The 27,171-nt window shown below is 47.6% G+C and overlaps 1 protein-coding gene across 13 annotated transcripts in view; it reads right to left on the minus strand.

Moving 5' to 3' along the window:
* Positions 1-1,715: 1,715 nt before the first annotated feature.
* Positions 1,716-27,171, minus strand: part of EMSY (EMSY transcriptional repressor, BRCA2 interacting) — a 45,846-nt gene continuing 20,390 nt past the window's right edge. For 3 of the 13 annotated variants that reach the window (XM_083499232.1, XM_083499229.1, XM_083499231.1), the window contains 14 exons: positions 25,871-26,020; positions 24,748-24,921; positions 23,575-23,610; positions 22,862-22,998; positions 21,963-22,136; positions 20,461-20,659; positions 18,848-19,012; positions 17,903-18,058; positions 15,840-15,899; positions 13,726-13,872; positions 12,880-13,034; positions 10,858-11,442; positions 4,891-5,397; positions 1,716-3,524 (listed from right to left, as the gene is read on the minus strand). In XM_083499232.1, coding sequence (XP_083355358.1) covers positions 3,333-3,524; positions 4,891-5,397; positions 10,858-11,442; positions 12,880-13,034; positions 13,726-13,872; positions 15,840-15,899; positions 17,903-18,058; positions 18,848-19,012; positions 20,461-20,659; positions 21,963-22,136; positions 22,862-22,998; positions 23,575-23,610; positions 24,748-24,921; positions 25,871-26,020 — 2,837 coding nt within the window. In that variant the 3' untranslated portion in view covers positions 1,716-3,332. Of the gene's footprint in view, positions 3,525-4,890; positions 5,398-6,110; positions 6,209-10,857; positions 11,443-12,879; positions 13,035-13,725; positions 13,873-15,839; positions 15,900-17,902; positions 18,059-18,847; positions 19,013-20,460; positions 20,660-21,962; positions 22,137-22,861; positions 22,999-23,574; positions 23,611-24,747; positions 24,922-25,870; positions 26,021-27,171 lie in introns of all 13 variants that reach the window. The other 10 variants (XM_083499237.1, XM_083499236.1, XM_083499238.1 and 7 more) reach the window with 5 other exon arrangements.

Below are 27,171 nucleotides of genomic sequence, written 5' to 3' on the forward strand. Positions count from 1 at the left end.
CTAGTGAAGCAACGCAAAACCGAAAAACCCTTTCGTCTAACGAGTTTTTCGTCTTCCGAGGCATTCGTCTTGCGGGGCACCACTGTACTGAGGAGTGGGGCACTGTGAGAAAGGGGGTGTTCGAGACTGACTTGGGAGAAGGGATCAGGAGGAGATGCAAGCATCAGCAGTGGGTTTTACCAAGACAGTGGGGCCCTGGCTTCTGCTTGAGGACACCAGGTCCTGCATTGTGGAATCAACTAATCTACACTTTAGACTGAACTAAAGGTAAAGGGACCCCTGACCATTAGGTCCAGTCGCAGATGACTCTGGGGTTGCGGTGCTCATCTCACTTTATTGGCCAAGAGAGCCAGCGTACAGCTTCCGGGTCATGTAGCCAGCATGACTAAGCCGCCTCTGGCAAACCAGAGCAGCGCACGGAAACGCCGCTTACCTTCCCGCCGGAGCGGTACCTATTTATCTACTTGCACTCGCGTGCTTTTGAACTGCTAGGTTGGCAGGAGCAGGGACCGGGCAACGGGAGCTCACCCGGTCGCAGGGATTCAAACCGCCAACCTTCTGATCGGCAAGCCCTAGGCTCTGTGGTTTAGACCACAGCGCCAACTGCGTCCCTAGACTGAACTAGCCTCCTGTTTGAAAAGGTCCATCACATCTCTGTTTCCTTTCACCAATAACCTTTCCCTGCCCGTACATTTCGCAGCTTTCACTTTGCTCTTATCTCATCAGTCCCTCTCCAGCCCAATCTGTCCTCTAGTTCTTTACATTGGGTTGCCATCCTTTTTAGGCTTATGGGCCAATTTGGGGTTTCAGAGTCTGTCCCCCCAACCCTGCCCGATCGGCCACCCTCCCCCAAGAGATCACGCTGGGTAGGTGCACGGGCTTCGCTTTTCCGAGGGATCTCCGCAGAAGTTGAATCCGGAAGAACCGATATGAGCCTTGAAGTGAACAGAGCTGAAAGAGGAAGTGGGAAGGAGGGTCACACTCTTCCAACGTCCTCTTTCATCTCTACGTACTTTCAGGGGGAGAACAAAGGTAGCTGCTCTCATGACCAAGGGGGCAGTGAGCGGTATGTGCATGTGTGGGTGTTCAGAGCCTTCGTGGGTTTTAGGGGAAGCCTCAACAGCATCCGAAGGAGAAGCCGCGGTTTCTTATTGAAAGAAGCACAACCAGACTCATAAGGAGAGCTGGCCAATCTATCTTTCATAAGAACATGGGTAGGCAAACTAAGGCCCGGGGGCCAGATCCAGCCCAATCGCCTTCTCAATCCAGCCTGCGGATGGTCTGGCAATCAGTGTGTTTTTTCATTAGTAGAATGTGTGCTTTTATTTAAAATGCACCTCTGGGTTATTTGTGGGGCATAGGAATTTGTTCATTTCCCTCCCAAAATATAGTCCGGCCCCCCACAAGGTCTGAGGGACAGTGGACTGGCCCCCTGCTGAAAAAGTTTTCTGGTCCCTGCATAAGAACATGAGAAGACCCCTGCAGGATCAGGCGAATGGCCTTTCTGTTCCAGAATCCTGTTCTCACAGCGGCCAACCAGATGACTGGGGGGAAAGTCGCAATCACGATTCGAACCCGAGCCCTCTCCCCTCCTGTGGTTTCCAGCGGATGTGGATGCAGAACGTAGCTATCCTGCCTAATAGACATTAGCAGCCCTCTCCCTCTGTGTTCCTCACCTGTCCTAGAGCAATAAGGAGGATTATCGCAATAGGGGAGAGCGTTGTTGACTTTTTATAGTGATGTCAACAACGAATGGTCAACAGTGCCACCTAGTGGGGAGAGCCAAGCAATACACACAGATACAAGATGCTTAAATGGACAACAGAGCGTTTTCGGTTATCATACTTCACTTTCCGGAGTGTTCTCTCAAGCGGCCATTTAATTACAAAACACTAAAATCACCATTTAGAAAATATTTGACACAAGTTGTATTAGAGCCTTCAGAGAATATCTACTTGAAGTAGTATTTCAGCACCAAAAAAAAAAAAAACCAGGGCAGTTCAACTGATATGTATATACAGGATACATCAAAAATGCTTATTTATAATGAAATCTATACAAAAAAGAAAAAAGTCACGTTAAAAAACCAGTTCCTATATACAGTTCTTTCTTTCTCCCCCCCTTTTTTAAAAAAGCAACGTCTTCATTACTTAGTTGTACAGACCGTTTCTTACTTTTTACTACAGTTGATTCAGTCGACGCAACACACACACCTTTAAAAAAATTGTATTATTCGTTGTGCAAACAAAAATGGTAAGGCTTGGAAAAGGATCATCTCAGAAACAACAGAAGGTCAGTAATTTTAAGGTGTGTTTTCTTTGTAAAGTGTTTAAGGTGTGTTTTCTTTGTAAAGTCTCTTAACAGTCATAATTAAATTTCCTCTTTTTTAAAAAAGAAAAAAAGCACATAAGACCAAAAGAAATGTCTGGATGTCACAACCCACAACACAGTTCCTCTCTCGGATTATCAATGCCCTTTGTTCTGTTTTTGAGACGTATTTCTCCCACCCTGCAGCTTAAAGATCAAACCGTTTCTCTTTACAAAAAAGAAAAGAAAGTATTGAGGTTGCTGGGCCTGTTTAACAGGACCAAGGAGCGTGAAGCTGGAATTCTCTCTTCAGGTTTTCCTATTTTGAATAAATAAAAATAACTTTAAATGTGGGACGATTTCATCTACGCCTGGAAGAAATGTGATTTCTTGGTGTCTGATCCAGTAAGAGGATCTCCTCGAAGCATGTTTTCCCTGTGATCCTGAGTGTTCCTGGACAATACTGCTTTGTGTTTAGAAGCGGCCGATCTTCATAAGCTTATTCGAAAATAAAATGGCACATCAGTGCAGGGAAGCCACAACACACACCAGACAAAGTTTCTTAAGTGCTTTCCCAGCACCAAAGGACCTAGGCATGCTACGTTTAAAAAAAAAAAAAAGACAAACATCTTGTGATGGGAGTTTCATTCAACTACAAACGGAGAGCGCTGTTGCCTGTTTTCAACCAAGAACGTTTTTATCAGCCGGTCCAGAATGTCGTAGCAAACAAAAACTTCGGTGACGCCTTTAAGAAATAAAAACCGCCGCGTGTTTGTCTTCTTTGCTTGGAAAAAAAATACATTCCCACTGTCGTACGGCAAAACCGGCGCGGCAACACCGTCTACCTCCGAAATCGTTTCGCGACCACTGCTGTTCTCCGCCAGCACCCCGATGCTTGGCGAGCCCCCCCCAAAAGTGCTTCTGGAGAATACTACAAGGGAGTCTTCGACACCAGCAGCCGAGTCTTTGCTTCGCCTTCCAGGGACCGTCATCCTTTTAAAGTGCACGCCAGCATCCCAGGCACGCTACGAGTGTTCGGAGCTCTGCATTGGGCTGGGCTCGGTCCCGTCCTCGTTGCCGCTGTCGAGGTCCTGTTCCATCGCGGTCTCCTCCTCGTCGAGGCGCTGGCTGGTGAAGTTGTTGAGCTCAAGGAGGCCGCTGGGCTCCACAACCACGTTGGAGGTGGAATGGCAGGCCACGGAAAACTGAGGGATCGTCTGGAAGAGGAGGAGGGAAACTGTGCATTAACAGCCATATGAGAAATATGTAAAATAACTAAGCAAGTATTAGACATCACCCCAGAATTGGCCCTACTAAATATCTTCCAAGACAACAATGCCCATTTACACCACAAAGAACTCATAACCCACCTACTTTCAGCAGCCAGAAACACCATAACCAGACACTGGAGAGACCTGTCAGGAGTAAGCATGGACCAATGGTACCAAATAGTATGGGAAACAGCCCTACTAGAAAAATTAGCCAGTAAACTGAAACTGGCACAGGGACAAACTGAAGAAGACGCCTTTATGGCTCCCCTTTATCACATACACAGCCCAACAAGACAATGTCAATCCTCCACCAACAGCATAAAAATCAATATGGCTAACCTGATCCAAAACACCCACCCACCCCACTCACACATGAAAACAAAGACCACCACAGCCAACCACAAATGAACAGCCACACCCTAGGCCAACCCCAACCTCTCTCACCACCAAAGAAACACAAGTGAACAGCAGAGAACCTGCGAGAACGCTGACACCAAACCCTACATACATTAAGCAAAATAGAAACATCGCCCCCCCATCTTTCCCCCCTCCACCCCTTTTCTTCCTAATGTCTCAACAAATGAAACTGATTTGTAAAAATGTTACATGGAAAAAATACGAGACATTACACATACTTCTGTAAAAAAAAACCTAATAAAAAATAAAAACATAGCAAAGCTAAAGGGGAGCAAGGCGAAGAGAGCTTAAAGGCACTTTTTGTGACAGCTTTCTTTTTTTAATTTTTTTAAAAAAATTATACTTCTCAGATACACAGTGGTACCTCTAGTTATGAACTTAATTCGTTCCGGAGGTCTGTTCTTAACCTGAAACTGTTCTTAACTAGAGGTGTGATTTCGCTAATGGGGCCCTTTACTGCCGCTGGCACGCGATTTCCGTTCTCTTCCTGGGGCAAAGTTCTCAACTTGAGATAACTCTTCCAGGTTAGCAGAGTTTGTAACCTGAGGTACCACTGTAAAGTGATACCACGGTTTAAGTACTTAATTCGTTCCGGAGGTCCGTTCTTAACATGAAACTGTTCTTAACCTGAAGCACCACTTTAGCTAATGGGGCCTCACGCTGCCGCTGCACAATTTCTTTTCTTATCCTGAAGCAAAGTTCTTAACCCAAGGTACTATTTCTGGGTTAGCGGAGTCTGTAACCTGAAGCGTGTGCAACCCAAAGCGTATGTAACCCGAGGTACCACTGCATACATTTCACTGATTTTACAATCATTCTGACATTTTAAAATGTGACTTCCTTCCTCCTCTTTCTGCGGTTCCTTAAACTTCTCTTTTATCTCCCCCCAGTTTACCTGGATCAAGATCTCCGCAGGAATCTCCTCCACTTTCTTTGGGGCGATGTTCTGGATGCGAATGAAGTGGTTGCCGGCAGCCGGGGTGCCCTGCTTCCTCTCTGGCAAGGGCAGCCTGACGGCAGGGGGGCTCGAGGCAGAGTCCAGGCGCTTGGGCTGCTGGAGGACCGACGCTGCCATCCCGACCGTGGCCACTCTCAGCACCGAGGCGGGCACCGATTCTGCTTCGCCGGGCGGCCCGCCGGCGGCGGGGGAGGCCTTGCTGTTTGGTGGGTCCGCCGCCACGCGGTCCGCGCTGGTGTCGATCTGGGCTTCCATCATGGACATTTTCAAAATGTCCGCCACCGCTGTCTTTGCAGACACCTGGGCGGGAAAGAGGTTCGGAAGAGGCGGCGCCAGCTTGGGTACCGCACTGATGCTGGTCACCTTGGAGACGGTGGGCGGCTGGTGGCCTTCAAAGGTTATCTTTGTAACAGAGGATCCTTGGGTTATGATGGGCTGGTGCACCTGGGAATTAAAAGGGGGTTTATGCGCGTTACAGGCAGGCTGGCGGGACGGATGGCGCTACTTAAACCTAAATGGCAGTAGTAGATAGGTAGCCGTGTTGGTCTGCCATAGTCAAAATAAAAAAATTCCTTCCAGTAGCACCTTAAAGACCAACTAAGTTAGTTCTTGGTATGAGCTTTCGTGTGTATCTGAAGAAGTGTGCATGCACACGAAAGCTCATACCAAGAACTAACTTAGTTGGTCTTTAAGGTGCTACTGGAAGGAATTTTTTTATTTTGACTAAATGACAGTAATAAACACCAGCAACGGGGGCGTGATTTTGAAAGTCAAAGTGCTGTGAGACAGAATAATCCATAGCAACGTAAGGGGGATAATAAGTTAAGAGGCAGGAGAGGCGTTCAGACTGCGAGGTGCCTTGCTTAGGCATCTACAACCAGCAGTCCCGTATTCCTTTGGGATTTACACCCCCCAAAGCATTTCCCTGCTCAATTCCACCCTTGCCCCCACCTCAAAAGGCTCAGAGAGCCAGTTTTTAAAAGAGAGGAGTGACTTTTTGCCCCTAAGCGTCTATGGCAATCGATACACGTTTTTGTCTGCTGATTCATTTTTTCGTGGTTTTGCACCCTTCCCCAAGGAAAAGGAGGTTTGCTCTTCTCAAAGAAAGCAGTTTTTACTAAGCTGAGGGTGATGTAAAACGACAAAGGAAGACGTACAATGGAGGTCCTTAGAGTGCCGCCGGGCCTTCGTCTTTACGCTCCACAGAAATTAACAAAAAAAGGTATTACGGGGACAGAAATCAATAACTTTATACCTAAAAAGAAGAACAAAACAAAAGTGAAAATGAAATAAAATCAGGAAATCGGTCCATGCAATGGCAGTTGCAAAAGATCTGTATTTAGAAAGCGTCTGAAACTAACAGGAATCACAAGCCTGGTGGGGCTTCTCTTCCTAGCACAAAGAGGGGTCGCTCCTTCCTTGCACCCAGCTCTGACTTTTAAAAAATACACTCCTGGCACAGTATAGCTTAAACGTGAGCTTAATCACCGCGCAACTATTAAGTTAAATGGGTGACCCTGGAGCCAGACACTCCCTCAGCCTAAGGGTCACAGCTCAGATCAGCTGCCTTGCATGCCAAAGCTCCCAATTTAAATCCCAAGCAGCATTCCCAGGTAGGGCTGAGAGAGACCTCTGAAACCACGGAGAGCCTCTGTCAGTCAGGGTAGATAATGCTGAGCTAGGGAGACTCACGGTCTGACTGCATATGAGACAGCTTTCTATGTTGGTCCCTTACCTTTCCCGCCCCGGCCACAGTGAACCATGCAACGGTCACCTCCAGGCTTGACTACTATAATTCACTCTACGCGGGGCTGCCCTTGAAGCTGTCCCAGAAACTCCAGCGGGTGCAGAATGCTGCAGCGAGGCTCCTCACGGGGTCCTTGCCATGGGAGCATATTCACCCAGTGCTTTTCCAGCTGCACTGGCTCCCGGTAGAGTACAGGGTCAGGTTCAAGGTGCTGGTTTTGACCTTTAAAGCCCTTCACGGCCTAGGACCCTCGTACCTACGGGACCGCCTCTCCCGGTATGCCCCATGGAGAGCCTCAAGGTCCATAAATAGCAACACCCTAGAGGTCCCGGGCCCTAAGGAAGTTTAGTTTAGCTTCAACCAGAGCCAGGGCCTTTTCAACACTGGCTCCAGCCTGGTGGAACGATCTGTCTCAAGAGACCAGGGCCCTGCGGGGTCTGATTTCTTTCCGCAGGGCGTGTAACACAGAGTTGTTCCACCTGGCCTTTGGCTTGGAGCCAATTTGATTCCCTCCCCCTCTTTCTTCTTTCTTTTCCTTTCTCCTCCTGCGATGAGGTTTCCATATTTTAATGTTGTATTTCAATTTTGTTTTTAAGTTGTATTCATTCAATTTGTTTTTATTATTGCTTATTAGCCGCCCTGAGCCCGGCCTTGGCTGGGGAGGGCGGGGTATAAAAAAATATAATAATAATAATAATAATAATAATAATAATAATAATAATAATAATGTTCTTCCTATGCTACCTCACAGGACTGTAGCGAGGATAAAATGGGGACAAGGAGAACCAAGATATCTACCTTGTGCTCCTTGGAGGAGAGAAGTCATTGTACATACAGAACGATCACAAGTTATGTGCATTTAACCTGCACAATTTCTACCACTGAAGCCAGGCTGGTTGAAACCGTGCAACTTAAATCCAAGCAAGGTGGAGCATTTAAAAGTTCTTTTGGGCTTCCCTGGCACAGAAAGGGATGTGAAGCTTTCCGCCTTGCTATTGAGGTGGAGGGAGGGCAAAACCCTCTTGGAGCACGGATTATGGGAGGCTCTCAATGTCCCGTAAAGCTATCTGAGACCCGGCAAGATCTCACATAAGCATTGCTGTGTTACTTTTATTGTTGTTAGCCGCTCTGAGCCCAGCTTCGGCTGGGGAGGGTGGGATATAAATAAATTATTATTATTATTATTATTATTATTATTATTATTATTATTATTAATAGTATTGCACTTGGGCAAAAAAAATGAGAGGCACAAATACAAGATGGGTGACACCTGGCTTGAGAGCAGTACATGTGAAAAGGATCTAGGAGTCTTGGTTGACCACAAACTTGACATGAGCCAACAGTGTGACGCGGCAGCTAAAAAAGCCAATGCAATTCTGGGCCTCATCAATAGGAGTATAGCATCTAGATCAAGGGAAGTAATAGTGCCACTGTATTCTGCTCTGGTCAGACCTCACCTGGAGTACTGTGTCCAGTTCTGGGCACCACAATTCAAGAAGGACACTGACAAACTGGAACGTGTCCAGAGGAGGGCAACCAAAATGGTCAAAGGCCTGGAAACGATGCCTTATGAGGAACGGCTAAGGGAGCTGGGCATGTTTAGCCTGGAGAAGAGGAGGTTAAGGGGTGATATGATAGCCATGTTCAAATATATAAAAGGATGTCACATAGAGGAGGGAGAAAGGTTGTTTTCTGCTGCTCCAGAGAAGCGGACACGGAGCAATGGATCCAAACTACAAGAAAGAAGATTCCACCTAAACATTAGGAAGAACTTCCTGACAGTAAGAGCTGTTCGACAGTGGGATTTGCTGCCAAGGAGTGTGGTGGAGTCTCCTTCTTTGGGGGTCTTTAAGCAGAGGCTTGACAACCATATGTCAGGAGTGCTCTGATGGTGTTTCCTGCTTGGCAGGGGGTTGGACTCGATGGCCCTTGTGGTCTCTTCCAACTCTATGATTCTATGATTCTATGATTATTATTATTATTATCATTATCATCATCATCACCAGCATTCCAGAGTGGGCACACCGAATAGGCCTTGCCCCCCAAACATAGAATCAAAGAGTTGGACTAGGGTCATCTAGTCCAACTCCCTGCAATGCAGGAATCTCAGCTAAAGCATCCATGGCAGCTGGCCATCTAACCTTTGCTTTAAAACCTCCAAGGAGAGTCCACAACCTCCCAAGAGAGACCATTCCACTGACATCTCTAACTGTTAGAGCAATTCTTTCTGATGTTTAGTCGGAATCTCCATTCTTGTAACATGAAGCCACTGGTTCGAGTCCTACCATCCAGGGCAGGAGAAAACAAGCTGGTTCTCTCTTCCATGTGACAACCCTTTAGCTACAGTGGTGCCTCGCAAGACGAAATTAATTCGTTCCGCGAGTTTTGTCGTCTTGCGATTTTTTTCATCTTGCGAAGCACGGTGTCGGGAAAGTTTTGAAAAAGCTTCAAAAATCACCAAAGTCTTTAGAAACCTCAAAAAAGGCTACCACACCGCATTCTATGAGTTGCTCGTCGACGTCAAGTCGCGACTGTATTAACGGTGTTAAGAAAAAGGAAACAAACTTGCAAGACGTTTCCGTCTTGCGAAGCAAGCCCATAGGGAAAATCGTCTTGCGAAGCAGCTCAAAAAACCCTTTCGTCTAGCGAGTTTTTTGTCTTGCGAGGCATTCGTCTTGCGAGGTACCACTGTATTTGAAGATGGCGGATATCTGAAGCAAGGCGGAGAGGTTAAAAGCTCTTTTTGCCCTGGGTTTGCATGGAACGAAAAGAGCATTTAGCCTTTCTGCTTTGCTTGGAGGGCAAGACTTGCTTGAAAGGCGTGGGCTCTGACAGTGCTGGGCACATTCTCTGTCTCCCACCCGCCCCACGTTGCCAGACATGAGACGGCTCTAAGGGTCTGAGTTCAGGCGGTTTTGGGGTTTAGTTGGAACCCTTGGACCCAACCCCCTGCAAAAGATGCAACTGTATTGTAATAAAAATTGTAAGAGCAGAGGGAAGGGTGCTTGGGTACAGGAGCACAAGCACGGAAAGCCTCCAAGGCCCTATATATTTGCCACTGATTCTCTCCCCCCTTAGCTCTGTCCTTGCCAAAGCCTCAACCTCCTCACAGGCAAATCATACGAGTGCTACCAAGTGGCGTCCATCGGCAGGAGGAGACGGTGGCTGCTCTGTTCAACACGGCATTACACAAAAGAAATTACTGTGAAAATCCCTGAAACGAGAAGTAATCGACTATAGAATAACAAAAATAAAAAATAAACTAGAATTAAACAAAGACTTTATGAGAAGCCGGCTACAAAACTCGTTTCACTGAACTAATCAGTTTCCTCAGAAGGAAATAAAGAAACAAACTCAATTTCTTATTACTACTGCTTGGTTCTCTTAAATAAGGTTCATGTTTAAAACTTTTTTGCATTTCTGCCCTGTTTTTTGAGTTTGTTTGAAACTTTAAAACCTCAATTTCTTATCACTACTACTGGATTCTCTTAAACAGGGCTATGTTTAAAACTTGTCACTGAGGTTTTCATACCTTTTCTGTAAACTCGAGGAAGCATTTTCAGACCTGCTCTTGTTTGATCCCACTTAAAATCTTATAATTTCTTTATTTCCTTCTGAGGAAACGGACTAGTTCAGTGAAACGAGTTTTGTAGCCGGCATCTCGTAAAGTCTTTGTTTAATTCTAGTTTATTTTTGGATTTTTTGTTATTCGATAGTCGATTACCGTATTTTTTGCTCTATAAGACTCACCTTTTCCCTCCTAAAAAGTAAGGGGAAATATGTGTGCGTCTTATGGAGCGAATGCAGGCTGCGCAGCTATCCCAGAAGCCAGAACAGCAAGAGGGATTGCTGCTTTCACTGCGCAGCGATCCCTCTTGCTGTTCTGGCTTCTGAGATTCAGAATATTTTTTTTCTTGTTTTCCTCCTCCAAAAACTAGGTGCGTCTTGTGGGCTGGTGCGACTTATAGAGCGAAAAATACGGTACTTCTCGTTCCAGGGATTTTCGCGGTAATTTCTTTTGTTTTGTGTCATTTCTTGGTTCCGTGACTGTCTTTTTTTCACTGTTCAACATGGCAGCTTCCATGGGGCCCTCAAGGCAGGTGGAATTCCCCCCCCCTCAACCCCTCACAGCACCCCCAGTGCCCCGAATCCTTTACCTGGCTCGCCGGCTGCTTCTCAGGAGGGGCGGAGAGCTGCATCTGTCCCTGGGGTGGCTGGGGCTGGACGTAGATCTTTTGGGCGGTGGGCGCCTGCTGCAGCTTAGGCAGCTGCTGGGTGGTCTTGACGGCCAGGACCTGGACCACCGTCTGCTGGGGCTGGGCCACCAAGGTGGGCAGCTGCCTCTCGCGGGCTATGGGGTGGTGGGGAGGAGGAGGTGCCGCCGCCGCCGCCGCCTGCGGGGCATCCAGCTTGGGCTGAGCCAGCTCCTGCGGCAGCGGGGCGAGCTTCTGGTGCCGGATGGAGAGCTGGGGCATCTGGGGCAGCTTGTGGGGGAGCTGTTCTGCCTGGAGGTGGATGGTCTGCTTCTGTTTGGCCTGGAAGCACTGGAGGGTCTTGACCTGAAGCTGTGTCTGCTCCAGCTGGGGCGGCTGGCTCAGTTTCTGCTGCTTCTGCGCCTGCACCAGCGCCGAGCGGTAGAAGAGGCCCGTCTGGGGGTCCAAGGTGTCCATCTCCTCTACCTCCCCTTCCTCTGTCCCCAGCTGCTCGCTGTGCTTGGTGAAGGCCGTGTGGCTGCTCAGGGCCTTGATGCACACAAAGGAGAGGGAGCAAAAAGACGTCAGCGTTCAATGTATTCATACGGGATACCACTCCCCATATGAACCAGCCTGGACCCTGCAATCATGATCTGAGTGTTAGAATTCCTGCCCCGTGATTGCAGTCATGGGATTGTTGTCTTTCACATGACGGTGTATGTTTTGACTCCACAGAGTGGGAAGTGACGGAGACAGGATGTTTGTGTTACTGTGTTCTGTAAAGTGGGACTATTGTCTTTTTTCTCTTTGCTGCCTGATGCTAGAGAGAGAGGGAGCCATATTGCAGTGCTCCCTCCTGTGTTTATGTGTAAATAAAGTAGATTAGCCAAAATGCTGAGTTGTTGAGGCCTGTTATGCAAAGCTGTGAAGACTCTGCGGATCCCTAAGTGTGCCGGTGTCTGTTGGCATCGGCCACTGTGATGTTCGGGCAGAAAAAGGCTTTTGAAGCTCCTGAACGATCAACCAGGAGGGAGGGAACATGCCAGTCGTGCATGTGTCTCTGCCAGGGTCCAACTTGAGTGTAGGCTGAACTCCTGACACTGAGGTCCTTCTTCACGTGCCTCCTCCATGAGAGGTCTGGAGGGAGGCAACACGAGAATGGATCTTATCTGAGCTGGATCCCTGTTTGTGCAATGCCCTCCCCAGGTATGCCTGCCTGGTGCCACCCTTACATATCCCCAGGTGCCAGGGGAAAAAAATTCATTTTCTCCTAAAGTTTCGGCTGATTGAACAATCTGTGGTCATTTAACTGTGTATATACGGGGTATTATTAATATTATTACAGTGGTAACTTCGTTCTCAAACTTAATCCGTTCCGGAAGTCCGTTCCAAAACCAAAGCGTTCCAAAACCAAGGCACGCTTTCCCATAGAAAGTAATGCAAAACGGATTAATCCATTCCAGACTTTTAAAAACAACCCCTAAAACAGCAATTTAACATGAATTTTACGATCTAACGAGACCATTGACCCATAAAATGAAAGCAATGAACAATGTACTCCAGTTACACGATCAATCAATCAGTAGCTGAACTGAGTTCCACATAGTCACAAAAACAAAACAAAAAGAGCCAGAAAAATGCAAAATAAATAGCAAAACCAGAGAAACCTCAGGGTAACACTCAAAACAGAAGTGTGGCACTCAAATCGGAAGAATTACACTCAAAACGGAGCATGTTCCGCTTCCCAAAAAAAAGTTTGCAAACCAGTACACTTACATCTGGGTCTGCAGTGTTTGGATTCCAAGTTGTTTGAGTACCAAGGCGTTTGAGAACCAAGGTACCACTGTATTAGCTTCTCCGGGGAGGGAGTTTCCAAATCTCTAGCATCACCACCTCAAGAGGGGAAACACAGCTAGATACCGGAGGCCCAATCACCAGAACCTCCCTGGAGCGAAAAAAGGCTGCGTTGGAGAGACGGTTACCGACCTGCTGCATGATGTGGGTGATGGCGCCCGTGGAGGAGGCTGGGATGGATTTCACGACGACCGACGTTTGCGTTGCTGTCTGGGACTGGGCCACGTGCTGCAGCAGAGTCCGCTGGGGCTGGGAGGACTGCTGGTGAGGCTGGGACCGGTGGCTAACTGGAAGTGAGAAAGGGAAGGAAGGACAGGAAGGAAGGAAGGAAGAAAAAGGTCAACGGTAGCCTCTCAGGGTGTGTCACAAAGCTGCCTGCTCCACTGGAATTTTCATGAAGCCATGGAAAAATTGGTGAGATTTAAAGTATGTGTGTTCAGCAGCAGTGCTAGTCTTACATGCTGGGCGTGGATACCGGCCTTTGCCTCTAAGTGCTTTGAACTACAACTCCCCACAGCCCTAGGGCTGGTGGAGGCTGATGTACAGCTACAGGCAGGTGGGGAATGTCACCTAAAGTGACGGTGTAGATCTGGGAGGGGTGGGTGGGGCGGGAAGGAACAGAGAGCACCGCATCTAAGCAGCCACCATGTTCCAAATCTTGCTCAAGAAGGCCAAAGGGTACAGCACGGAGTGGGGTTGTACACTGCAAGGATCCCAGCCTGCACCTTTCTCCTACGTGCATAGACACACACACACGGGATCTCCGTCAGCAAGTTTCCGGGGGAAAGAGCAGAGACTGCCCTTAATGTATTGTTGACTCCACCTGCAGAGCTTTAACTTCACCCACTATAAATAGAAAAGAAGGTTGTCGACAGCTACTAGCCATGATGGTTATTGCTCTGCCACCACGGCTAGGAGGCAGGGATGCTTCTAAATGCCAGCTGCTGGAAACCACAGAAGGGGAGGGGGGGCACTTGCGTTTGAATCCTGCTTGCGCGTTTCCCATAACGAGCATCTGGTTGGCCACTGTAAGAGCAGAGTGCGGCACTACTTGGGTCATTGGCCTGATCCAGCAGGCTCTTCTTATGTTCTTATGGCCAATTGTTCTTGGCCATTTGTTCATTCCTACGGAGAAAAGCAAAGGGTGGGTGGAATGGGGCCAAATCTGCTCCCTGCCCTGGGATTCCAAGTCTCCTCCTGCTGCGTCTTTTGAGTCACAGTGGAGCTTGGGCACCACAATTCAAGAAGGACACTGACAAACTGGACCGTGTCCAGAGGAGGGCAACCAAAATGATGGTCAAAGGCCTGGAAACGATGCCTTATGAGGAACGGCTAAGGGAGCTGGGCATGTTTAGCCTGGAGAAGAGGAGGTTAAGGGGTGATATGATAGCCATGTTCAAATATATAAAAGGATGTCACATAGAGGAGGGAGAAATGTTGTTTTCTGCTGCTCCAGAGAAGCGGACACGGAGCAATGGATCCAAACTACAAGAAAGAAGATTCCACCTAAACATTAGGAAGAACTTCCTGACAGTAAGAGCTGTTTGACAGTGGAATTTGCTGCCAAGGAGTGTGGTGGAGTCTCCTACTTTGGAGGTCTTTAAGTAGAGGCTTGACAACCATATGTCAGGAGTGCTCTGATGGTGTTTCCTGCTTGGCAGGGGGTTGGACTCGATGGCCCTTGTGGTCTCTTCCAACTCTATGATTCTATGATTCTATGATTCTATGACAGAAAGGTTGCAAGCTGGTTTTCCACAGCTATCCCCCAAACAGGTGGAGGCTTCTGAAGGCTCAGGAAAACCGAGTCCCCGTCAGAATGTCTCGTTTCCCCGTCCTTTGCAGTTCAAGTGAACACACAAGGTGTCTTCCAAAAGCCTACGCACTAGTAAGGGTTAGGAACAAAACCACATTCTTAACACCCTGTGCAAATACACACATGTGGATAACACAATGTTAAGAAAAGCCTGGCAGCTGGGTCAGGTCAAAGGTCCAACTAGCTGAGCATCTTGTTCTCACAGTGGCCAACCGGACGCCTGCCAGGAACCCTGTGGACTCGTCCTGGTTAAAGGTGCCATGTTTTGGGTCTTTTCTATCACCTTCTGTATCACAGCAATGGCACAAGTGAAACTCCCTCTTGAGTAATTGCTTTCAATAACTCTGCCCTCGCAGAAAATTCTGTACACCAAGAAACTCACAAGGAATCCTGGTTAATCATTGTGAGTAGGCAAAGGCCCAGAAATGTTATGCTTTAAAAAAAACAAAAAACTAACGAGTAATTTGTTGGCACAGCACACTCCACTGAGAGAGGAAAAAAAAGTCCTAAATCTTCAAAGGAAGTGTGGGAAATCAATAGGCTCATTAAAATCCAGCAACAGTTACCTAGGAATTTGCCCAGGCTAAGATCCAAACCATCTCCACGCCTCTTCCCCAGTTACATAGTTTACATAGATGCCTTGTGAACAAGCCTCTATGTGGTCAGAAGCCTCCATATGACTATTGAAGCTGTCAATTCTGACAACTGCTACAGTCACCCACAGAAAGCCTCCTTCCAGACCCTAGAGCAGCCTTTCTCAACCTGTGGGTCCCCAGATGTTGTTGGACTACAACTCCCATCATCCCTGAGCTCTGGCCTTGCTAGCTGGGGTGATGGGAGTTGTAGTTCAACAACATCTGGGGACCCACAGGTTGAGAACCGCTGCCCTAGAGCCATCAGTCACATGCTTGCCCACTCCTTGCCAGGCTTTTCTTCACTTTTTGCAATGGTGCAGAGGAACAAGTAGTCACGGCAACGTTCTAGTTCTCTCTGCTACCACAGAAAGGCTAAAACAAAGTGCCCATGGTTGACAGTAGCAGCTGTCATAACCAACAGCCAATACAATCAACTGGAGACTTCAAACTGCTAATCTATAAGCACTTGGGCAAAGCTTTCCAGTGTAAAAAATAAAATAAATTGGAAATGTACTGATCCAGATAAAATAACGAATCCCAATGCTGACGCACACCAGCACTTCCATGCTGTATAAGGTCACTCCAAGGGCCTCCAGAACAGTCTATAAATTTTTTTAATGTCTTTTAGAAATAAAACATCTAACCTATGTGGCTTTGGAGGTATTCTTCCGAATGTGAAGGAATACAGTGCTGTCTTCCTGAGTCTGCAGATAGACAAAGATGTTAGAGATACGAGAAGAGGCGATTTGCTCTGCTCATCTCCAGCCAGCGCTTGCTCTAAAGCAAAGCCAACTATTTATCGTGATCTGTCCAGGACAGGCGTCTTCCCCAGCCCTACCTGTAGACGCTGGGGCTTGAACCTGGGACCTTCTGCATGCAGAGCGAGTGCTCTAACCAGCATGTTGCAAAATGTTCCACAAACGCAACCAGAGTGCCGGCTAGATCAGAACGAAGACTAACCTACATCTAATCTAACACCCAATGCTAGCTTCAGCGCACGTTCTGCAGGAGTCAAGCCATGAAGTGGAGAGGAAGGGTAGGCTATAAAGCCACCAAGGAAATTTTCGAGCGTTAGGGAGGCAGACATCAAATGCTCTGCATTGCAGGGGGTCGGGCTCAAGGACGCTTTGGCTCCCACCCAACTCTAAAATTCTATGGTTCTGTTTGACAAGAATCTGTGGCAAGCTATTCCACAGGCTCCATTATTTGGGCCGGGGTGTGTGTGAGAGGGAGAGTGGGCAAGACGGGAGGCAAACAGCAGCTGAGAAAAGCAGCCACATACAATCTTCCCAGATACACACCTTGGAGACTGCCTGCTTCCCAAATACAATCCATAAAGCCAGGCAAAAACAGGATCTGCTAGGCATGAAGAAGGGATAGGAAATGGAGAGGCCTTCACAGTACTTCCAAATCCTGGAGTTGGGAGTTGGTTGTCCCCGTTTTTCTTGGAGGGGACCAAGTGTGGGTAGTGAGAGAGGCACTCTGCATTTACTCAGAAGCTCCACTAATTCCTGAACGTGGTTCAGCTGCAGGCTCCAAGATGGAGCCGTAGTACAAATGACGCCCCAACTATTCTCTCTGGCCAATTCCCAGAGTTGGTACTTTCTTCTTCCCAAGATCTGTCAGCGCTCAAAAGTAAGAATTTAACAGCAGCCCTGCTGCTCAGACCACAAGGCCTAGGAAGACCTTCATTCTCTGCCCCAAAGTGGATAACCAGCCCACAAGCAGGGCATTAAAGCAACAGTCCTCTTTCCACTGTTTGTCCCCAGGTAAAAAGGTAAAGGTAAAGGGACCCCTGACCATTAGGTCCAGTCGTTACCAACTCTGGGGTTGTGGCGCTCATCTTGCTCTACTGGCCGAGGGAGCCGGCGTACAGCTTCTGGGTCAGGTGGCTGTATGACTAAGCCACTTCTGGTGAACCAGAACAGCGCACGGAAACGCCGTTTACCTTCCCGCCGGAGCGGTACCTATTTATCTACTTGCACTTGACGTGCTTTCAAACTGCTGGATTGGCAGGAGCAGGGACCGAGCAACGGGAGCTCACTCTGTCGTGGGGATTCAAACCGCCGACCTTCTGATCGGCAAGTCATAGGCTCTGCGGTTTAACCCACAGCGCCACCTCAGGCAGGTTGCCTCTAAACATGGAAGTTCCATTTAGCTATCATGGCTACTAGCAATTGGTGCGACTTCTCTTCCTCCAAGGATTTCTCTAATCCCCCCTCCAAACCAAGTGCCACAACCACAACCTGTGGCAGCAAGTTCCATGCTAATCATGTACTCTTCAGTGACAATCTACTTCAGGCACCCCCAAACTCGGCCCTCCAGATGTGTTGGGACTACAACTCCCATGATCCGTAGCTAACAGGACCAGTGGTCACGGGTGATGGGAACTGTAGTCCCAAAACATCTGGAGGCCTGAGTTTGGGGGTGCCTGATCTATTCTCTCTGCCCTGCTCATTCATTCAGAGCTCTACTGCATCAAACCCGCTTCCCCAAGAGGTTGGTTTTTTTGCGGTAAGGAAAGTGATGGGAATGCAGAGGAAAGCAAGGGATAGCACAACTTCTAAATCAGGATGGATGCTCAATGAACTGGTCGTTGGGAGGTCCCAAAAGTCTGTGAAGTTTTCCGCATCCTGCTTGCAATATATATATATTTTGAAGTCCCACCAGGACCTTCTCCCCCTCGCATGTCTCCTACGTGACTCACCAGTGGTGATGTATTCTGCAACCAGTTCTGACTCCACCACGGCGATAGAGGGGCTTTCTGGAGAATGTCGCTTCTCTTGGGTCATCTGGATGGGAACGGCCATTTGGCTCAGATCAATCGTTGGCTGCCTTGGCTTGGATTCCAATTTCTCCTTCACTGCTCCGGCATAAAGGAGAAAAAAAAGGAACAGAGAACACTGTTGTTGCTTTTTGTTTCGGTCTCAAGACTAAGCGCACAAGCCCCCCCAATGACGCATGCCCAAATTTTTATTTATTTATTTATTGCATATCTTTGCCACTTTGTAGTTCAAGGAGATGTACAGGCAACCCCCCATTTTCATGCGCAACTGCACACACGTGCATTGCTGCAAAGGGGCACGAAAGGGGCAAAGCGGGCCTAAAAGAGCACAAAAAGGGCAAAAGTTGTGCGAAAACGGCGTCTAGTAATCCCATAAGCCTTTGCAAAGGCAATCCCAGGAGCCTTTGCACCGACACTTGAGGCTGTGGAGAGTTGGAGCTTGAGCAAGGAGGTTTGGAGGGAGCGAATATGTTGCTTGCAGGCTTTTTCAACGATGTTCCAAATATACGCAATTTCACTTAAACATGCGGTGCCTCAGTGCATAACCCCCGGGTAAATGGGGAGTTGTCTGTACATGGTTCTTGCTCTCCTCATTTAATCCCCACAACAACCCTTTGGGGTAGGTTAGGATGAGAGGTAGCGACTTTCCCAAGGTCACTGAGAGAGCTGCATGGCCGAGTGGGGATTTGAACCCTGGTCCCTCAGAATCCAGTCAGACAATCTAACCACCACGCCACACCGGCTCTCTAGGCAAAGGGGGTGAGCAGCACACCTAGACAGGACCAAAGCCTTTTCTGCCACTGAAATAAAAACGCAGGCTAGTTGACGCAAGGGAGCCACAGACGCTCCGGGATCAAGAGCGCCCACCTGTTGTTTGCTGGAGCTCCAACAGCGCTTTAATTGTCGAAGTGGCCGACTGGGATTCACTGGAGACGTCCTGGTAGATTATGGTAGGGCTGGAGTCCACAGCAATCTCGTGTTCTGACCAATCCTGGCTTCGGGAGGCAATGACGTGAACGACAGGCTGGGAATCTGAGACACAAAGGAACATAAGATCGTAAGGAGAGCCAGTGGTTCTCGCAACAGCTGAATAGATGCCTGTGGGAAACCTGCAAGCAGGATTCGAGCATAATTGCCGCCTCCACTCCTGCATTTTCCAGCAACTGGTATTCGGACGCACTGCTGGCTCCAACAGTGGAGGCAGAGCATGCTCACTGCGGCTCATAGCCATCGACAGCCCTCTCCTCCATGAATCTGTCTAATCCTCTTTTAAAGCCATCAAAGGTGGTGGCCACCACTGTGTGTTCTATTATTTTATCTGCCCTGAATCTTCCAACGTTCAGCTTCACTGGATGAAAAAATTATCTCTATCGATACGATACAATAATCTTGATTGTCATTGTCCCATATAGAACAACAAAATTGAAAAAATCTACAGCAGACATTCAAAAACCAACAGGCCTGCTATCCCAACCTGGTTAGCCCCCTAAAAACTCTGATACCCCATTTTTAAATACAATATACTCCCATATACTCCTTACACTGCATTTAAAACCAAAACCACATTTGGATAGAAATTGTTTCTCAGGCGGCTAGTCCTAGTCTTTATAACCCTGTACCTTCTTCCAGAAGGCAGAAGCTGAAAGAGATCATTTCCATGGTGAGCACTATCCTGCGCTATCCCTGCAGCTTTCTTATGGCACTTGGAAGAATAGATTTGATCCAAGGCGGGAAGAGTGCATCCAATTATTCTCTCTGCAGTCTGGACAGCACTTAGAGAACGGGGGCATCTCTAATGAATTGCTTTTGATCTTTACCCTAGCTAAGCTGCAGGCCCATCTTACAGCTTGGGAGCTTCTTGGATGCTAACTCTTCCAAACGAATTTCATATAACTTCAGGGATGTCAAAGCTGCTGTTCCTCCCACCTCCTCCAATTTGCACTTTGCTGCTCCCTGTTGACCATCAATCTAGGAGGCCATGTTCTCTTACAAAAATGATCACAGGCGAAGACGGAAACAGGAGGCAACCAAGTACCATTGCATTAGCAGGTGCACGGGCTCTGTCGTGGGTGTGCATGGAGCTGCATGTCCTTTTAAGGCCACTGTGCTTGCATGCTATGATTAAGGAAACGTGGTAACTGGGACTAAGGGGCTGGCCACCAACGGGAACTGTCCAAGCCGTAGGATTTCATGATTCTAACTCCACGGACAGATGCACACTAACAACATATGTTCAAAGGACATCTTATGAGAACGCAGAACAGTTGGGGATGCAGAGCTCAGAAGCCGAGCTCATGAGGCCCAGCCAAGGCCAATCTGTTCCCAAAGCCTGAACCACAGAATCGTTTTGAGTTGCAAAGGAACCACTAGGATCATTTAGTCTCAGCTCGGAAGTCCCCAAAACGTGGGGACGCAACCTCCGGGAAAATATAAAAACCAACCCAAGCCGCATTACGCTAGGAGATCTATGCAGGTTTAACCTTGGGAACCCTGTGAGGATTCTGTTGAAGAGGAGCTGCTGTCTGTGTACGCCTGGGGCTCCTCTTTCACCTCTGGCAGCAAAGCGTTCCCCGCCTCCACCACCCGGGAAGCCTGCTGAAGGGTTTCAGTGACCAGTTGCCTTGTCTGCTCACTCACAACCGTTGCCTGGAAGGTCACTGGCTTTGGCTTGATAAGGACCTGAAAAGAAGGGGGACAGTTTACAGCAGGGGTGCACATTTGTTCACACCAAGGGCAAGGTTATCCCCATGCAAAGTTCTTGGGGCCCACATGCCGGAACTGGGTGGGACAAGACCCAGACCCAGTTCTTCCCACAGAAACAGAGGCATATGTTTAATTCCACTAAAGATTCGGCTTTCGTTTTTTCAGGCTTTTCTTTGGAAAGGCTTCTTTTGTGGGAGGGGGGAAGTGCTCTCCATCACCCTTTATCTCTCCCGATTGTGCACTCAGCAATCGAAGTGGAAGAATATAAATACAGTCAATGCACAGCTGAACTACAACCCCAGACCCACAGTCAAGTCAAAGCCTCAAACTTCAAAATGCAATTGTGTCCTGGAAAACTGGAGGTTGCAAAATGCATGGACTAGTCTCTGCTTCTCAGTTTCTGTTGTATTATTTTATGCACTGCGCCTTGCCGTTGTTTTATTGATTATAGTTTAGAAATTATTTATCGTAACTGTTAAGGGTGAATTTCTGTTTAACTTTTATATGCTGATATTATTTTATACTATTCTAAACAGAGAGCCAGTGTGGTGTAGTGGTTAAGAACAGTAGTCACGTAATCTGGGGAACCGGGTTCGCGTCTCCGCTCCTCCACATGCAGCTGCTGGGTGACCTTGGGCCAGTCACACTTCTCTGAAGTCTCTCAGCCCCACTCACCTCACAGAGTGTTTGTTGTGGGGGAGGAAGGGAAAGGAGAATGTTAGCCGCTTTGAGACTCCCGAAGGGGAGTGAAAGGCGGGATATCAAATCCAAACTCTTCTTCTTCTTCTTCTTGTTAAATGTTACTTTTTTGAAGTAGGCTGCTTATTTTAAAGTTATGTTTTATTATCACATTTTTGTATTACATTAGATTGTTATAAGATGCACATTTTTTGTTTCTTCAGCTTGTAAACCGCCTTGAGTATTGTAAGATAGAAAGACGGTATGCAAATTAAAAATGATGATGATGATTACTTGTTGCACACAATATGATTTCAAACATATGCAGTTGAAGGATGCTGGCTGATATCCTGCAACTTAAACTGGGCGAAAAAGAGATGTTTAGGTCTCCACCTTACTGGGGAAGCAAGACTCTCTCCATACGCTGGCTCCAGAACCCAAGGGACGCTCTCACGAGATCTAGTGGCCACAACCCAGACCCAGTGCGCAGAGAAGGCCTTGCTCGCTAAAGCAAGGCAGAGAGTTAAAAGGCTATTTTTATGCTGGTGGTGAAACAGGTTTGCCCCACCCCCACCCCGCCGCCCAAACTTCTTAAGCTTACCTGCGTTTTACCCTGCTGCCCATAAACAATTTTGGTCGGGATGATTTTGGTAGCTGGCTGGACGGCAGACCCGATCCCTTTTGGCTGCGTGACGATCATTTTGGTAATGGGCCTGGTGGCAGTGATGATGGCTGGCTTCGCTCCAGCTGGCATCGCTTGGATCGTTTTCTCTCCCTGAGGACAAAACTTGCAGGTTTACCTCGGTGAGGCTGGGCCAGAAAATTAAAAAAAATCACACGCATCACGTGACTTAACTCACTTGCTCTCATACTCCACCTGCACGGGACCAAGCAATTTCGCCCTATGCAATGCAAAGGGTTAAAAGCCCTGTAACTGCATGCTTAAAGGTAAAGGGACCCCTGAACATTAGGTCCAGTCGTGGCCGACTCTGGGGTTGCGGTGCTCATCTCGCTTTACTGGCTGAGGGAGCCGGCGTACAGCTTCCGGGTCATGTGGCCAGCATGACTAAGCCGCTTCTGGCGAACCAGAGCAGCGCACGGAAACGCCGTTTTCCTTCCCGCCGGAGCGGTACCTATTTATCTACTTGCACTTTGATGTGCTTTCGAACTGCTAGGTTGGCAGGAGCAGGGACCGGGCAACGGGAGCTCACCCTGTCGCGGGGATTCGAACCGCCGACCTTCTGATCGGCAAGTCCTAGGCTCTGTGGTTTAACCCACAGCGCCACCCGCATCCCTACTGCATGCTTAGTGGAGAGCAAACTATACACAAAACGTAAGCTGGACCATCCGAGTAATACATTTGGCACCAGCTTGGCTGCAGGAGCTGCCGGAAGGAGGGTCTACTCTTTAGCCTTTTCTTCTCTCAAAGGCATCTCCCGTAAGGCAGTGGGTATTGATGACGATGATGAAATAGCAATAATCACATTTCCTCTCTCTCACCCCCGCATTTAGCAACGTCGTGACCACGTTTTTGCCCGGAAGCCCTTGGATGGTGGTTCCTTTCCCCGTCGTCTTCTGCACGACTATCACGTTGGGCTTGGACGTCACGGGGATGGTTGTGATTTTGGTCGTAGTTCCTTGGTTGCCCGAGCGGGAGGGGAAACAGAAAGGAGGTTCGGTTAGAAGCAGCAGTGCTTGCCCCATTACTGCTGTGGTTCCCCCATGGCATTACAATTTAAAACGGCCTCATCCAAGCACCATTTAGGGGGCACCAAGTACAAAAAAACACCAATGACGCCCCCCCCCCCCAATTCCAGGCAGGGAGACCCATAACCACTTCTCCACTCAATGCAATGGAGGGAGCTAAGCTGGCCAGCAGTCACTGGGGAGCTGTAGCTACAGGGGCTTCCAGACCATGCACCAGAGGGCACAGGGACCCTGGGAAGGGGACAGTTTGCTAGGCCAGGGGCACAACCTCATATCAGGTCAGGTCCAACTGGAAAAAACTGACTGGCAAAGCTGTTTTTTACCTGCCAGACCAGATCTCAGTTAAAAACAGGAGACCGTGTCATCTCATGTGGCTTTGCAGCTTCTCATCGGTAAAACACCAGCAAAGTCACAGGGTGAGGGGTACTGTGATACCTCATGGAGGGGGCTGGGCTGGGGCTGGGGAATCATGCAAAGGTTTCTAGAGCATTGCAAGTTTTGAGTACCTTTTTGTTGGAAATAGGTCTTCATCAAGGAGTTACCTTTCAAAAAAAAGCGAAAATACAACAGCTTGGTCTACACGCAGTGGTATTTGCTCGGAACATTGCCAGCTTCCAGGGGAGGGGGTGTTTGAATTAAAATACAAACAGACTACAAATATGCCACTGTTACAGATCAGCATTCATTTGTCTTTTTGACTACGAAGAAAAATTGAGTTTCCATGTGCACGCCAGCGACTGCCGTTACTGCAAAGACTTATTGCTGCATTGCACGGGAAGCAGGGAAAGGCTTCCTCTATTTCCATTTTTTAAAAATTTATTTCGTTTTGCGACAAAAACAAGACAGCGTATATCATCATAAATGTACGAGTAATATATAGTCAAGAGCATTGGTTAAGTCTCTGTCGTACTGTGATACATTTGCTCTTCTTTACTTATGACCGGAATTCTCCTTCTTTGTAAACAAAGACGACACTGTAAACAATCATATTTCAGAGCAGGTCACTTGCTGCGGTGGCCAGTTACATTCCTTTTGTGTTATGTATTTAATAAACGTGGTTTGCAGCTTTTCTTTGTCATTCTTAAACTGTTCCTTGTACTTCACCTATTGTGTCAGTTTTCCCCTCAATGCAATTGTTGGTACTATTCAGACAGCAAGTTGCCTCCTAAATCTTTCCACCTTCTAGCTATTGTCAAGCGTGCCGACGGCAAAAAATTTTAATAAGTCCTTATCTGTAACATTGTGACTTCCCTCATCAAATTTGAGTCTAGGATTTAAGTCTAGTTTCTGACCAGTGACAAGTCCCATTTCCTAACAGATACTTTCCCTGGAATTTCTCTATCTTTCCACCCTGGGACTATCTATCTATATCTATATATCTATATCTATATTATGTGTTGAAGTGTGTGTGGTTTATTCAGCTGTTTCTGTTTCTATTTTGATTGTGTATTTTGTATTTTTATACTGTAATTTTACCTTGTGAACTGCCCTTAGACCTGCGGGCACAGGGCAGCATATAAATATAAATTCATCAATAATTATAATTCCTTCTTGCAGCCTACTGTTGGAGCCCACTGTTCAAACATACAGCAGCAACACACAGACAACCCGGCCAAAGCTCCACTGACTCCAACTGACCCATCTGGTCCCTGCGTTTTTCGAGACACAGGTCTACCTACCAGAAACGATATTGCTGCTGATTATCTTGCCTCCCAGCGTGGCAAGCGATTTGGGGACGACCGTGATGATGCTGCCGCTGGTGGTTTTGACGTAAGTGGCGGCGCCCGGCGTGCCAGTCATGCGTGTCCCAATGGACGGGCTGACTGTCGGACGAGTGTAGGTCGCCTGAGTTCCTGGTTCAAAGGGGGGGGGGGAGGGAAAGGAAGACAGCAGAGGCATCAGCGAGAGGAACCGATACCGTGAGCTGAGAATCAGAGCTCAGCCATTGTATGAGCCGCTGTTCAGAAAGTGGTGCCTGAGTTTTGATTCTTCTCCTCCCGCCCTGTCCCTTTCCCCTTGTGTGTTGTGCTTTTTAGACTGCAAGCCTGTGGGGTGCGACGGCTTTGTTTTGATTGTATCCAAGCTGCTCTGGGAGCCTTTTTGGCTGAAGAGCAAGCGTAGAAATGCTTTAAATGAACAGACACCAATGGGAGGTGAACACTGCCCAAACTGTGCGCATGCACATTAGCACACACAAACCCTGGAGAGGTGGCAAGCCTAGGGTCTCGGCGAGGCAGACAGGGGATCGCAGCACTTCAATGTCCCTCTGCGCAAATGCCAAATCCCTGCACACAGAAAATCAGCATGCCAGGGAGAAGGCTAAAACTGTGCACGTTATATGCACACGTTTATTCTGTGAACCGCCTTGAGAGCTGCGGGTATAGGGCGGTATATAGATTCAATTAATAATCAGCATCATCCTCATCCCTTGCAAATTCTGTACAAGTGGAGAGGTGTCTTGGCTGTTCCACAGGACTGAATGCACCTCAACACAAACACACAAGTCTTTGGAAATTGAAAATCAGCAGGTCAGGGAGAAGACTGGGTAGGAATCCTTGTCTCTGACATGTTAATTTGGCAAAGTGTGGACCCCACGTCGTAACAGAGAATGGAGGAATCGTGTTGTTGTTTTTAGTACACAAACTTACTTGTATTCTCATGTAAGTAGGCTAAAAATGATTCAACTATGTCAAACAATCGGTATTGTATGATCATCTTCACTGTGCCCTAGATACATCACCATTTAAGCTTGTTTCCCAAGTTTAAAATGCTTTCCACCCTCTATAGGAAAGAATCACTCACCAGCAGGGGCTGTGACCAGTTTGGTTGTCATGATGGTCCCATTACTGCTCACCACCATAATAGGGGAATTGCTACTGCTGGGCAAAGTTGCTGTGACTGGCTTGGGGAGGATTTTGCTGGGCTGCACTTGCTGGGTGATTATTTTGACCCCTAGGAAAGAAAATAGGCATCACGAGTGGGAGGTGGACGTAAGAAGCAAACATTAAAAAGGCCAAATAGCTACAGAAAGACAGAACAAATCATTCCCCGCAACACAGGGGAGCCGCATCACAAAAGCATTTAACTCGTGCAAATTCAACGGTATATGCTTAGCTGAAGCTCCATTCCAGATTAATTCTAGTCGTTTTCTTCTGCCTGCACCTCTGAGACCTGCCCCCTCCTTCTGTGTTTGTCTCTCCTCCTCTGTTTGATCAAATGAATAAATGCTTAAGTCAAGAAAGAACTTAGCATATGAAGTTGAATGTATGTAAATACACCAAAATCTTGAGGGAGAATTTCCTGAAGAAAGAAATTAAATATTGTAGCTTAATCTAAGAAGAAATGTAACATGTGGACTTGAATGCTTATAAATATATCAAAACGTGAGAGAGAATTTATTGAAGAAGCCTGAGACTCTTCATGGGCGAAACAGGTGACAAACACCGGCACCCTGTCTAACTCTTGCGCGTAGCATCACTGACACTTCGTTTGATCAAACTTGTCCTCGCTGATATCTAACTCTCGATTGCAACATCGCCGACACTTCGTTTGATCAAACTTACCTTTGTCGATATCTACAGGAGCCTGGCTAAAGGAAGTTTAAAGACTGAATCTTCCTTTTGGACAAAATTTGAATGAGTTTTCTGTTTGTGGCTTCTGTAGTAGATTTTGTACATAGCTCTCTCCATTTTTGGATTATTAATATGAGATTTAGAACGTAGAATGGTTTGGCAGCGTTTTGTGCGCCGCTTATGTGCTGCTTACTTTAAACTGGTCTACTATGTGAATTACAGTGGTGTCCCGCAAGACGAATGCCTCGCAAGACGGAAAACTCGCTAGACGAAAGAGTTTTCCATTTTGGAGGTGCTTCGCAAAACGAATCTCCTATGGGCTTGCTTTGCAAGACGACAATGTCTTGCGAGTTCCTGCTGGTTTCTTTTCCTCCCCCCCCCCTTTTCTAAGCCGCTAAGCCGCTTATCAGCTGATCCGATCAGCAGATAAGCTGCTAAAAGCCGCTAATAGCGCTAATCCTCTAATCCGTCAATGGGCTTGCTTCGCAAGACGAAAAAACCGCTAGACGAAGAGAATCACAGAACGGATTC

The sequence above is a fragment of the Podarcis liolepis genome (genome assembly GCF_965112155.1).
Source record: "Podarcis liolepis genome assembly, chromosome: 4".
Taxonomy (NCBI): domain Eukaryota; kingdom Metazoa; phylum Chordata; class Lepidosauria; order Squamata; family Lacertidae; genus Podarcis; species Podarcis liolepis.